Genomic DNA, 12,551 nt, shown 5'->3' with positions numbered 1-12,551 from the left:
CAGGCACTTAAAGCGCTGAAGAGATTAAGCGCCTGTAAACCATTAAAATTAAAAAAAAATCCTTATCTCTTATTGAAAGACCACAGCGGACAAAGGGGTGAGGGAAGCAAAAATGGTGACAGCCACAACGGATGGGGACAGAAAGGGCAACTCCCCCAAGGCCAGCCCCATCGCACTCCGCTCCTCCCATCCAGCTAACCTGATTTCAAAGGCTGTCGTTCCTATTTAAATGCTCCGGTTCCTATCCCGATTCAAGGGAAAAGTGTAGGTTCGACCCTTCTATTTTTTTAACCCACGTTAAATGACGAAAACACGAATCAAATTTATAAACTGCTGTACGATTCGATTTCTAGTGGGGACGATTGCGGGTTGCTCTAGAACTGTTCTAGATTTAATTCGGTTTCTAATAGGAACGATGTACCTTGGATTCGATTTGTAACACGGAGTATAAGCAAGTGAGAACACCCCCTTTGAATCCAGTATGATTAATATTAGGGATCCCTGGTGGTGCAGTGTTCAAATGCCAGTACTGCAGCCACAAGGTTGTGATTTTGATCCCAAGGCTCCAAAGTTGACTCAGCCTTCCATACTTTTGTAGGCTGGTAAAGGAGAACCCAGCTTGTTGGGGCCATTGGCTTACACACTGTAAACAACTTAGAGAGTACTGGATTCACTGATGTGGTACAGAAATGTGAATGCTATTGCTATTGCTATGTCTCATCCAGCTGTTGTGTCTCCCTAACAGTAACATAAGTGGTGTGTTTATGTTCCCCAGCCTAGCTTTTCTTTTCAGGTCAAAAAGGAGGAAAACGAATTGCTCCTTTTGAAAGCCTTCTGGAGTGTCACTTCACTTTTTGAAAAGATTTAAGAGCTCCAACTGCACTGCTTAACATCTATGTAAATGCACCTTTTTCAAAACTAGAAGTAGGCTTCCGGTAGCTTTTGGTTGTTTACTTTGGCATTTTGGGGGGTACTTCATGCAGCTTCCTGAATCAGAAAATTGTCTTCTAGACTCACTGCAGTTGCTCACCTCTCATTTCAATATTTACAAATGAAGCCAAAATGTAAAGAGATCCTGTAGCACCTCTGAGACTAACTGAAAGAAAGAAGTTGGCAGCATGAACTTTTGTAAATTTAAGTCTACAAAATCTCATGCTGCCAGCTTCTTTCTTTCAGTTCATTTCAAAGGTGCTACAAGATCTCTTTAAATACTGATTTTGCAGACTAACATGCAAAATCAAACATGTATCTTTGAATTCTATAAATGAATCCATACTATACAGGCAAAATTTATAATAAAAGAGAATTGAAAGCAGAACAGTTCAACACAATAAAATCATGTTTATCAAAGCCTAAAAATTAAAAAACAAACAAACAGTGGCCTAAAATATGTGCAAATCAGCTCAGGTTATGGGTCATTCACAAAAGCTCCACCACACTGACTGTCATTGGCCATTGACTTACCTTTGCGCAGAAAGCGTCCTTTTTTGAAATCTAATAAGTCAGTGGGCATGGTTGTATAATTAGCTCTACGATCCACACTCATTTTGCCAAATGAAGCCTTATCCACTACATCATCCAACTCCTTTTCTGTCAGTGTCTTTCCTAGGAAGTTGCATATTTTCAATACAGAGCTTCTCAGATCCTAAGAGGAGACATGGCATAGTTATGACACCATGCATAACTAAAGATCACTACAGCCTACTAATTTCACAGGTTAGACTGGACAGGAAGATAAGTTTGATTAGAAATAAAAAAAGAAGTTAAAATCTTTCCATGCTTGTCTGATTTTATATACTAATCTGCTGATAAGGTAGTGTAGTGAGCCAGAACATTTTTAGCTGCAGCTAGTTTAATGTTATTTAAAGTTGTATTGCTTCAATATTCTATAATTTTAGTACATGTTTCTTTTACTGAATGGCTTCTCAGCCACTTTATTAGGCTGCCAAACAATCATAGACATAAATATTTGAAAGCTGGAAAAGCTTTGTAACCTCAAAGATCTTATTTAACCTTCCTGAAATGTTGGACAGAATATCCCTTGTATTTCCACCTCTGATCCCTGCTACTCATTGTAGCATATAGGAGACATTAAAGCAATCATTCCGAAAGACACTATTGACATGGGGAAGATCTGTTGCATTTCCTCAACAGTGAATAACATGCAAATGATCAACTCTTCCCCAAACTTAGGTTTGGTGGAGGAGGAGACTGATGAGGAAAAGGAGGCAACACCAACATTGCATTTCAGCTTGTTGATATTTAGCATCCATATAAGATCTCACTCATCTTATCCATCCCCACTTGTTTGTCCTATCCCTCAGCCTTAAATTCCCTCATGGCTTTTAACACTAAGTGGACAATCTATGACATACCTTACCTTCTTCATTTCTTCATACATAAGGAAAAGAATACTCGGGTTGTCTCTCTGGGCAGACCAGCCTTCAATATGGTCTAGCCATAAATTACCTATCACTTGTAAGAGAAAGAGTAAATGTTGGAGTAGTTTAACACAGATTTTTGCATTGTAGATTGCTTTGATGTGTGCAGGAAAGTTCCAGTGCAAATATTGTCTTCAATTCTGTGCAAGGGCTGGTGTTACCATTAGGAAGAGACCTCCTGAAGATGGAAGGGGTAGTGCTTCCATTAGGAAGAGGCCTCCTGAGGAAAAGGGAATAGAGAATTCTGCATTATGTAAGTCTTCCTATCCCTGTCCAAAGCCTTCATGTTGCTTTGAGAGTCATACAGCACAGGATGCTCCCCACCACCAATTTTGAAGGAAGACTGAGCATCCAGTTTTGCTGGCTTTCAGAAATGGAGTGAAATACCATCTTCCATTTTGCTTTGCACCACTAAATGACAGGCGAGGGTTTTCCCTCCTCCTCATCATCTGCAGGTTAGGAATGAACACTGAAAATGCTGACCACATTTAAAACAGTCCCAAAGACATCTCTCTTCCAGCAGGCATATCCAGCCAATTTTAATAATGCATTTTTATCTGTATATGAACTCTTATGAGTGTATTTTAATGGTTATTATTGCATTTTAACTGTGGATTTATGTATTTCTAATTGTGTTTTAATGTGTTGTACCCTACCTCAAACTTTGAGGAGAGGTGGTAGAAAAATAAAATTGATGATGATGATGCACACAACATTGTATTTGCTATACTGATGAATTCAAACAATGAAACAGAGGATGGTGTATAATATTTTTATGCTAAGTATTTAGAGAACAAGTAAGGCCTTCTTTCTTTTCCTATAACAGAACCATTATGCCAGATGACCATGTCCTGAGCCTGCACTTAGAAGGAGCAAATATGTCCAGCATGTTTTCTATCTCTCCTTTTCAGCAACGGCAATGGAGATTGGTTTATATATTACTCTTTAAGGAAAACATTTTAACACTATGCTTCATATTTAGAGAAGCACATGTGTTCAGGATGTGTGGCTAGATGCATCCCACAATGAACTTGCTTACACATTTTGCATAATACAGCTTCTGGGCCACACATCACCATGAAGAATGCATTGCAGTAGTCAAGATGTATGATTACCAATGCATGGTTCACCTGGGCTAACCCATCTTTACTCAAGAATGACCAGAATTGTTGCAGATGTGTAATCTGACAGAAATTATTCCTTGTCACTGTAGCCATGTGGCACTCCAAACTATAAGCAATTCCCTGCCAGCTCCTTAAGGAGGAGCCCAATCGCAGTCAGATCAGAAAATCTGTCTAGCTCCTGGACCTCCAAGACTTCCTCGTTTTAACATCCTTTCTAAGGTCTTGCAAACTCAGGGCCTTGTCTTCCTTGAATGAGTCTATCCATGTGTAATGTGATTCTTTTCCTCATGCCATCAACCTTACGAGGCACTGTTGTCTTTAATAATGTGTCATGCCTTCCTACATATGTTTAAAGTACAACAGCAGTATTTTTCATTTAAACATAATAGAAAAGGCAAGCTGAATATGATCAAATAATAAATAATGATCCAGAAATACATTGAGAAATATCCCAAACATTAACATTTACTCAAATATGCCTATGACAGGCTTGTGTGAGTCAGGTTTCAGTTCACTTCAGGGTGAGAGACATACAGAATCAGAGAGTCTCTGAAGACCCACCTTATTCTATCTCCAGGACTGGACACTATGCTTAAGAACTTTATATTATCCCCATACATTTCCTTCTCTTTTTTCTTCTGCATTAAATAAATCCAATTTAGATTTCTTTTCCTCTGCCCAGTATGCTTCCCAGTGTTTGTTATCTGTGGCCCGTTACAGACGGGTGTAATAGTACGGACTGGGTCCGTACTAGGGTTAGAAAGGGGCGTCCCTTCCGGACGCCCCTAACCCTAGTACGGATCAAGTCCGTACAAAATGGCAGCGCCCGTTCCACATGGGGGCCGCCATTGCTACGTCACCACCATGCCACCTCCAAACGAGGCGGCGCGGTTGTGATGTACTGGTGCCGCGCCAGGGTGCATAGAGCGCCCTTTCCACGGTGCCAGAAAGAGTTCCAAAATGGAGCTCCTTCCGGGATTTGCATTGCTGGCGCAGCCTTTAGATGGCTGCACCAGCGATGCAAGGCAGAAAGGGGCCAAGTGGCCCCTTTCTGCTTGTCCCCGCCGCCGTCAGGTGTCATTGGGGCATGAAGCCCCAAGGACACCCCTTTCCAGGCCGCGGGGAAGCAGCCTTTTGCTGCTTCCCTGTGGCTTGGAAAGGGGCGGATCAGGGCCCCAGAGGCTGCCGTTCTGGCAGCTGAGGCCTCGATCTGGCAGGGAAAGGAGCTCCTACAGGCCGCCCCAAAGGGGCGGTCTGTAACATGCCTGTGTTTCGGATGTGGCATTGTGAAATTACTCGTCACTTCACATGTCAGTTTTTGAGCAAACAGCATGAATAATGTAGAGGCAAAATATTTGTCTATTCCAAATCTGTTAATGCTTACCTTTACCAGCCAAAAACCTCTCCATAATGACATCAAAACCTGCTTCTTCCAGTTTGACAGAAACTTTGGAAAAATGATAATAGGAGACCAAAACATCCTTTGGGTTCCTGGCCACATAAATCATCTACAGAAACAATGATATTAAAAATTGGCAAGTGAAATAAAATATTCTCATCTACCAAATGTAGGAATAAGACTTTCTCCCAGTATCCTCTGCTTTCATACTAATAAAATTCCTCTTTAAGGTAGTGAATCATAGTCCTAGCAATGGGGGGAATCTCATTCTTTGAAATTTCCCTCCTACATGAAAAAAAAATCTGCATATGAATGAGCCCAGTGAGTCTGAAAAGCATCTGAGCAACTGAATGAAGCTAATATTGACTTAGAAGTAGCAAAATAATTAGGAACTTTATTTTATGAAGTTTTTACCTCCAACATAAAGTAAAGCAGGTGGTTTGTTTGTTTTTAAAAATTATTTTTATTTCAGGAGGCTTTTGAATACTCTTTGCTCAAGTGGGAAAGGGTCCTGTATAATGTGCTGTATTGTCTATTTGTTGTTTTGTTTTTATGGTTATGCTTTTTAACATTTTTTGTGACAATATATTCATAATTTACTTCTGTAGAATGTAATTTTCAGCTGAAACTGGATTAGTTTTTATAAATTGCCTTGAATCTCAAACTGGGAAAAGGCAGGATATAGCAGCAGCAGCAGCAGCAGCAGCAGCAGCAGCAAAACCTAAGTGATGTTGGAACCAATTTCTGATGGGAGGTACATCATTGTAAGAAACCATTATTTCAACAGCTTGATTAAGAAATAAACCATCTCTTCTTGAGCATTTTCCATTTGCCCCTTCATAACCTTTATAGCATGTATGTCAGGAAATTTTACTATGGAAAGTTTTAATTAATCTTTTGCTGATGACTGAGCAGAAGTCCCCCTTTGCTGGAGATGCACATTCCCAGAAGCCCTATGTATCTCAGATTTTTTTTTTTCTCACTCCAACATCTAAACATCCTGTAGATTGTTTCCTATATGTTATCCTCCCCGGTTATGACAACAAATTGAATAAATGAAATGATGGAGGTAGCAGGCCCCACCTTTGCTCTTCCATTTCTCAATCCCTTTGGTATTAAATAATAGGGCAGATGGGTAGCAAAGAGACGAGGTGATGCACGACTGACATAATCTCTCTTGCGAATGTTGTATTCCAGCCATGGCACTCTGTCTAACAGGTCAGTGTCTTCAGTTCCATTTCGATGACCTTCATGATAAATCAGGCTCAAAATATTCTGTGTCCATATTGTGCCTGTGTGAAGATGAACAGTCTGATTTAGGCCCGATTCTCACTAGCCCATTTGCTCTGGATAGAACTGGGCAGATCTGGTTACCCCCATACCGAATCTCCCGGGGAGAAGTTCTGACTACCCTATACCTTGATTGATGCAATTTGTCCCTCTGAAGTTCACATTTGCAGTACCACTTTAAAACGGAGCCTCCTTTGTTGTCAATCAAATTCACTTCCGCTTTCGTCAAAGGTGACATATCCTACAACCATTAGCCAATGGAATGAGTGTTTCCCCCCCTTCTTTTTAAAAAAAAACGGACGGCAGTGTGCACATAGTCTGTCAACTTGTCAAATTTAAAAACCTCCAGGGGTGTGTGTGTGTTGTGTGTATTTGGGTCACTACAGACTATGGCAACCCTAAAATGACCCCATCCTGGGGTTTTCTTGGCAAGATTGGTTCTGAGGAGATTTGCCATTGCCTTTCCCCTGAGGCTGAGAGAGTGTGACTTCCCCAGTCATAGGTTTCTGCAGCCTTCCCTCTGAATGCCAGCCTCTAGCTTCCCCTTTGCTTCCAGCCCAGCATTTCCTCCTCTATAGAACCTCTTCCCTTCCCTTCAAGCCCAATGCCACCTCCGAAGCCTTTGCCTTCCCCCCAATGCCAGCCTCTTCCCTTCCCTTGGCTTCTAGCCCAATGCCACCTCCGAAGCCCTTCCCCCCCCCCGGATGCCAGCCTCTTCCCTTTCCTTCCCTTCCCGCCCAATGCCACCTCCGAAGCCCTTGCCTCCCCCGTCCCCCGGATGCCAGCCTCTTCCCTTCCCTTTGCTTCCAGCCCAATGCTACCTCTGAAGCCCTTGCTTCCCCACCCCCATACCAGCGTCTTCCCTTCCCTTCCATCCCAAAGCATGTGCATAATCTGTCACAACAACAACAACAACAACAACAATAATAAATGTCACTTGCAGGGGAGGCCACTTCAGAATGCCATCTCTGCATCCTCTTTTTTTGCTTTCCCTCCGATTGCGACCCCAGAATGCCATCTCTCCTTACATATACATATGTAGCAAAAGTATTCACACATTGTATCAATTTGTCAAATTTAAAAAGGGACTTAAGCATTCGCATATTCTGTCACACACACAAAAAATAATTTTTAAAAAATGCCACTTGCAAAGCGATCGGTGCGAGAGGGAGGCATGTTCCGTCCACTGCCCTCCTGCTGACCTAAATCCCTTCCCTGAACTTGACCCGATCATGACCGGGGCCAAGTTCACATTTGCCAGCAGCAGGGAAGAAACAGGTTTTCCAAAAAGAAACAGGAAATAATCCACTTTTGGAAAAATCGCTCTAAGGGGGATTTGCCCTGGATTGGGTATGCAAGTCCCTAATTCTGATGTGTTTAAACCGGTGCCAATGGGAACTTCCGACTTTTAATCCAGGTTACAATGCGCTACAAAAAGTAGTCTGAATGGCCCCTTAGTATGTTTCCAAGCATCAAGGTGTGTTTTACTTTCAAGTTAGCCTAATGGAAAAGATCACATCTATTTCTCAGGGAACATACTTAAATTGCAATGCTGGAAAGAAAATAAAGGAGAGACAAGGGAAGTACAGGCACTTGTAGCTAAATCAAATCAACGTACATTAAGAAACAGGAGTTTCAGGATTTGGGATTTTCCTTTTGAAAACTAATTGGTTGCCAGGATCATTCCATGGCCCTGAAACACAAATAATTTGCCATGATTGTTCCATTTATAAAATAATTTTCCTTTTGGCCATTTCTGCAAAGAAACCAAAATGGTTTCTGCAAAGCAACCAAAACATAATAGATGTAGAATAGTTGCCTGTACTATATTGTGCATTGTAAGTATATAACCTACAGTAGGATTTACTTCTGCATTATTTGTATTTGTGTGGGAAAATGCCTTTTTACAGCATTAAATTTGTCATTTTCATTTCAAGGTAGATGAGAAAAATCTTAAAGATGAAATGAAGACTACAAATTCCCAGGGCCTTTTAATAGCTACATGAAACCACTGGAGGAAATTTTCTCAAGTTTCATAAGTATGCTAGCAACACACAACACTTTCTCTCCTTTCCATCCAGTTCCAGAGAAGCTGTTTCTTCTCTAAGCCAGTGTCTATACTGTCAGTAATACACTAGATGAAGGTGTTCTGAGTTATGTCTTTACACTTTAGGATCTTGTCTAGTTCTGTCATAGCTGCCCATCCTAGTCTTCAGTCTTCTGATTTCTTCTGACTTCTAGCAAAAGGAAGAAAAAGAAAATGGTAGAGCTATTGTGTGGAGAAAATGACTAAATGCTAACAAGGAAAAGGCAGAACTACTCAATACCTTCTTTGCCTCAGTCTTCTCAGAAAAGGAAAAGTATGTTCAGCCTGTGGAAAATGGAGCAGAGGACACAATAGGGGAAATGCAATGTGTATTTTATTCTGGATAGGTGACAGTTGGTGGTGCTGTTTGAGAATCAAATGGCTTTTTAATAAAATAGAATAAGTAAAAAGGTAGTACAAGAATATCTGGTTAATCTAAATGAATTTAAGTCTCTGGAACCAGATGAACTATATCCAAGGGTATTAAAAGACCTGGCAAATGTAAACTTGGAATCATTGGCAATAATCTTTGAGAACCCCTCATCTACCTCCCAGAATCTTGTTCCTATTAGTTTTTTTTCTGGCAGCTCCTCCCACATAATACTTCTCTGTATTGTACATCTTCCCTCCACCCTCATAATGTTGATGCATGAATTCATTCACTAAAACTGTCACTCAGTTCAGCCTGTATATGAAGTTATATAAAAGATCATCTTTTCTAAGTAAAATATTTCCAGTCCTACCTGATTTTGGAAAAGTGGCCAGAAATACGTCACTGTCTCTGATTTCAAAATCCTCCAGTGAATCAATGTATTCTGGTGTAACTAGATCTGTGACAAAATAGGATCCTTTGTGTTTGAACATGTACTTGTCGGAAAGCTCCATTTTTATTGTTGCTGAGAATATAACACAAAAAAGGACAAGAGTTCTTCCAATTAGTTGGGTTAATTTTTTTTATTCCATTTTTTCATGAAATCCAGTCAGTTTACCATACTTAAGGTTTTTTTTTATTTTTAACTTTTAAAAAACCCAAACAGAGCTTCCTGGTTTTTAGGAAACATGTTTTTGACCATTAAGTAAATAGTACAGAATATTCTCTTTATCCTTCATATAGTGACAGACAATTCTCTTTCATCTTTATTGTACTCAGTTATGATATATGGGTCCAAGGATACACACACACACACATTATTGGACTCAGTGATAATGTACAGGAAATTTGTCCTCCCTCACAAGTCCCTGCCAGTAGACAAAATTAACAACAGTCTTCCTGCCAGTATTGACACCCCACCACCACACACATCTTAGAAACAATTCAAGGTCCCTGACTCTAGCCCAGGGCTGTCTGGTAGTTAGCTGGACCCCATGGATGTTGATAGGGAAGATTTTCATACCTTGCTCAAACTTCCCTGAAACATTGCTCAAAGGCGGAAGAACCACATGTGTAAGGAAGCCAGGTGCACTTCCTCCATCGTCATGGAAACATCACTCCCTGTAGCACCCCTAAATCATCTCAAGGGGAGTGGATTTCCTATGAACACAAAGTCTGCATTCCTAGGGAATATGCTCCCCTGGAACAATTCAGGGACACTAAGAGGAAGCGACAATTCCATGATGATGGAGGAAGCGCACCTGGCTTCCACGCACGCACGGCTTCTCCACCTTTGAGTGACGTTTCAGGGACGTTTGAGCGACAATTGAGCAAGATATGAAAATCTTCAAGATAATTATCTCACTAAGTAAAGTCTATCAGCAAATGTTCTGATGTTAATTACCATTTTATTCCATTTTCAAGATTTCATAACTGTGTTTTAGTTGGATACAAAAGATGAAAACATCTGGGTTAGAACAGACTCCTATTCAAAAATATTGAAGTGTTCAGAGGAGAGAATTCTGTGAAGAAATATATGTGTATGTTTGTAGAAAAAAAACTTTCTGCACAGAAAGATTCTTTTAATGGAGAATAACATGTATTTTTCCACAGATTCATCTCCTGTAGCACTTCAAAATGTTTGCATACTAAGACAATATGATGTAAAAGTCTCACTGCTCTGTTATTAATCTCAGCAGGATTTTCCAGCTGTCTGGAAACATGTTTTTCATCAGGGTATTTGATATTTGAGAAGCACTTACCTCTGGAGTTTTCTAAAGTCAGCAAAGGCTATTTCTTGTTTGGACTATATGAACTTAATTATCAGGACTGAGTTTGTAGCTCTCCAACAAGCTAGCAATTTAACAGTACATTCCTAGGGTATGCACATTTTTTTATAGGACCCATATATTTAAATGGAAGGTTGATCCCTGGTTAATCATCATATGAATTGTTCCATCATTACATAAGCTGCTGTACACAAACACTTTACTGCCAAAAAGGGAATATCTACGTAGGAAAAGTCATGGGTGAGTGTAAGTCAGGTCAAATCAAATGCTCAGGCAATAAATCAATCCATCACAATTTCAGATCAGCCAATAGCCTTTACTTTAAGGAAGCATTGGTCTTTATTACCCTGAAATCTTCTTTGAACTGAAGGCACTGTTCCTTTTTTTTTTTTAGATTAGTTGATATATTTACTTAGAACACATACGCACTTTATGAGCTTCTGGTTCCCATGTGATCTAAGCTTTGCAGAGGTTTACAGACATTTTTTGTATCATTTCACTTTTCAGGTCTAACCAAGGGAAATATTTCTACAGCAAAGTATGCGATATTTTCTTCAGTGCAATGTTCCAGTTTTGTATTTGTTTGTTTGTTTGTTTGTTTGCTGTAAGTGCCCATGGGTCCCCATGAGACATGCCTTATACTTTATCTCAAATATAATAAGGTATATAGGCTGTGTGACCCTTCTATGACAACGAATGCGGACAACACAATCATGAAACATTTCTCTGCATGTAGGCTAGCACAACAGGAGTTGTCTAAGGCCCCAGCTTGATTGGATCAAGACACCCTGGGAAGGTAAGGGGACCTGGGACAAAGGAAGCTAAGGTTGCAGCTGCAAGGTAAGCAAAGGCTTAGGTGATCCTGTGTGTTAATCTGCTCTGTCTGGGAAATGCACATCTACCATCCTCCTTTCAATCCAGTTTCACTCTCATTATTCCAACCTTGGAAAACTATTTCCCAAGCATTTAGGCTTTTTTACATTCTTGGTATCTGCCCACCCCCCCCCCACCCCCGGCATACATTTGGTATAGATATTGGTAGCATAGTATTCACCTGGTATCCCATGTTCTGAATTTCAGGAAATATTTCTGTAGCAAAGTATGCATGGTTTTCTTCTGTGCAGTGTTGCAGGGTTTGGTGGGGGTTATTTGCATAAAACCCAGCAATTTTGAACCAAACCCCATGACACTCTCTGGAAACTAGTTTTTGTGAGAGAAACAAATCTTTTTGCTTGCCAAAACATATTTTCCAGGAACAAAAACTGTTTCTTGATAGTCACATGGGAAATTTTAATGCCACATTGCTTCTTTTTGTGCAAAACACCCTGAAACTCTGCACAAAAAAAAATCCCTTGTCAAAATACTGCTTTATGCTCACTTTCACTCCTCTTGAAATCAGCTGCTTTCATGCTCTATTAACCATTGATTTCAGACTGAACAATGCTACTGACACCACTGTGCCCCTTATCTATTTGTATCACATCTTTGTGATAAATCTTCTCTATATGTTTCACATCTTTTCTAATAGGTCAATTGAAATTGAACAGAGGAATGTCCAAAGAAATATGAAAATATATTACTATTTTGGTAGACAGCCAGGATTTGGTTGTAGTATTCTGTGGACAGCTGATACAATTTCTTATTAGTATGGAAGAGCAGGAAGTTTAGAAATTCTTCTTGCTGATCTACTGGTCTCCATGAAAAAGCACACCCATTGACAACAGCCATAATATGTCCTCTTCACTCAAATTGTGGTATTGTGGCAACATTTCAGACCAACTTCATGTTCTAGCACACAAGTTTGTGGACTAGGGGAGGTTTCAACAGTATTGTTCCTCTTAAAATTGTTTTATGGCAGGATGAACAGATAGCAGGGTTTCTTCCCATCTTAGGACTGTCAACAGGGCCACAAACCTGTCTTTGCAGAGTATTCAGGTTTGAATCTTTCAACCTGCTCATCTTTCACTTCTAATCTATAAATCACCACTTCCTCCACAGTAGTATATTTTCTGAATGCCTGCTATATTAGCTCATGAATAATTTGCATTCAC

The 12,551-nt window shown here is 40.2% G+C and overlaps 1 protein-coding gene across 2 annotated transcripts in view; it reads right to left on the bottom strand.

Annotated features, from left to right (window-relative positions):
- The window catches only part of LOC121919103 (amine sulfotransferase-like), a 25,313-nt gene extending 14,686 nt beyond the window's left edge, over positions 1–10,627 (bottom strand). For both annotated transcript variants that reach the window (XM_042445344.1, XM_042445345.1), the window contains exons 1-6: positions 10,474–10,627; positions 9,084–9,236; positions 6,048–6,256; positions 4,950–5,073; positions 2,381–2,475; positions 1,465–1,645 (exon numbers count right to left, since the gene is read on the bottom strand). In XM_042445344.1, coding sequence (XP_042301278.1) covers positions 1,465–1,645; positions 2,381–2,475; positions 4,950–5,073; positions 6,048–6,256; positions 9,084–9,225 — 751 coding nt within the window. In that variant the 5' untranslated portion in view covers positions 9,226–9,236; positions 10,474–10,627. The remainder of the gene's footprint in view (positions 1–1,464; positions 1,646–2,380; positions 2,476–4,949; positions 5,074–6,047; positions 6,257–9,083; positions 9,237–10,473) is intronic.
- Positions 10,628–12,551: the final 1,924 nt, after the last annotated feature.

The sequence above is a fragment of the Sceloporus undulatus genome, chromosome 1 (genome assembly GCF_019175285.1).
Source record: "Sceloporus undulatus isolate JIND9_A2432 ecotype Alabama chromosome 1, SceUnd_v1.1, whole genome shotgun sequence".
Lineage (NCBI taxonomy): Eukaryota > Metazoa > Chordata > Lepidosauria > Squamata > Phrynosomatidae > Sceloporus > Sceloporus undulatus.
This window is presented reverse-complemented; position numbering and strand designations above follow the sequence as displayed.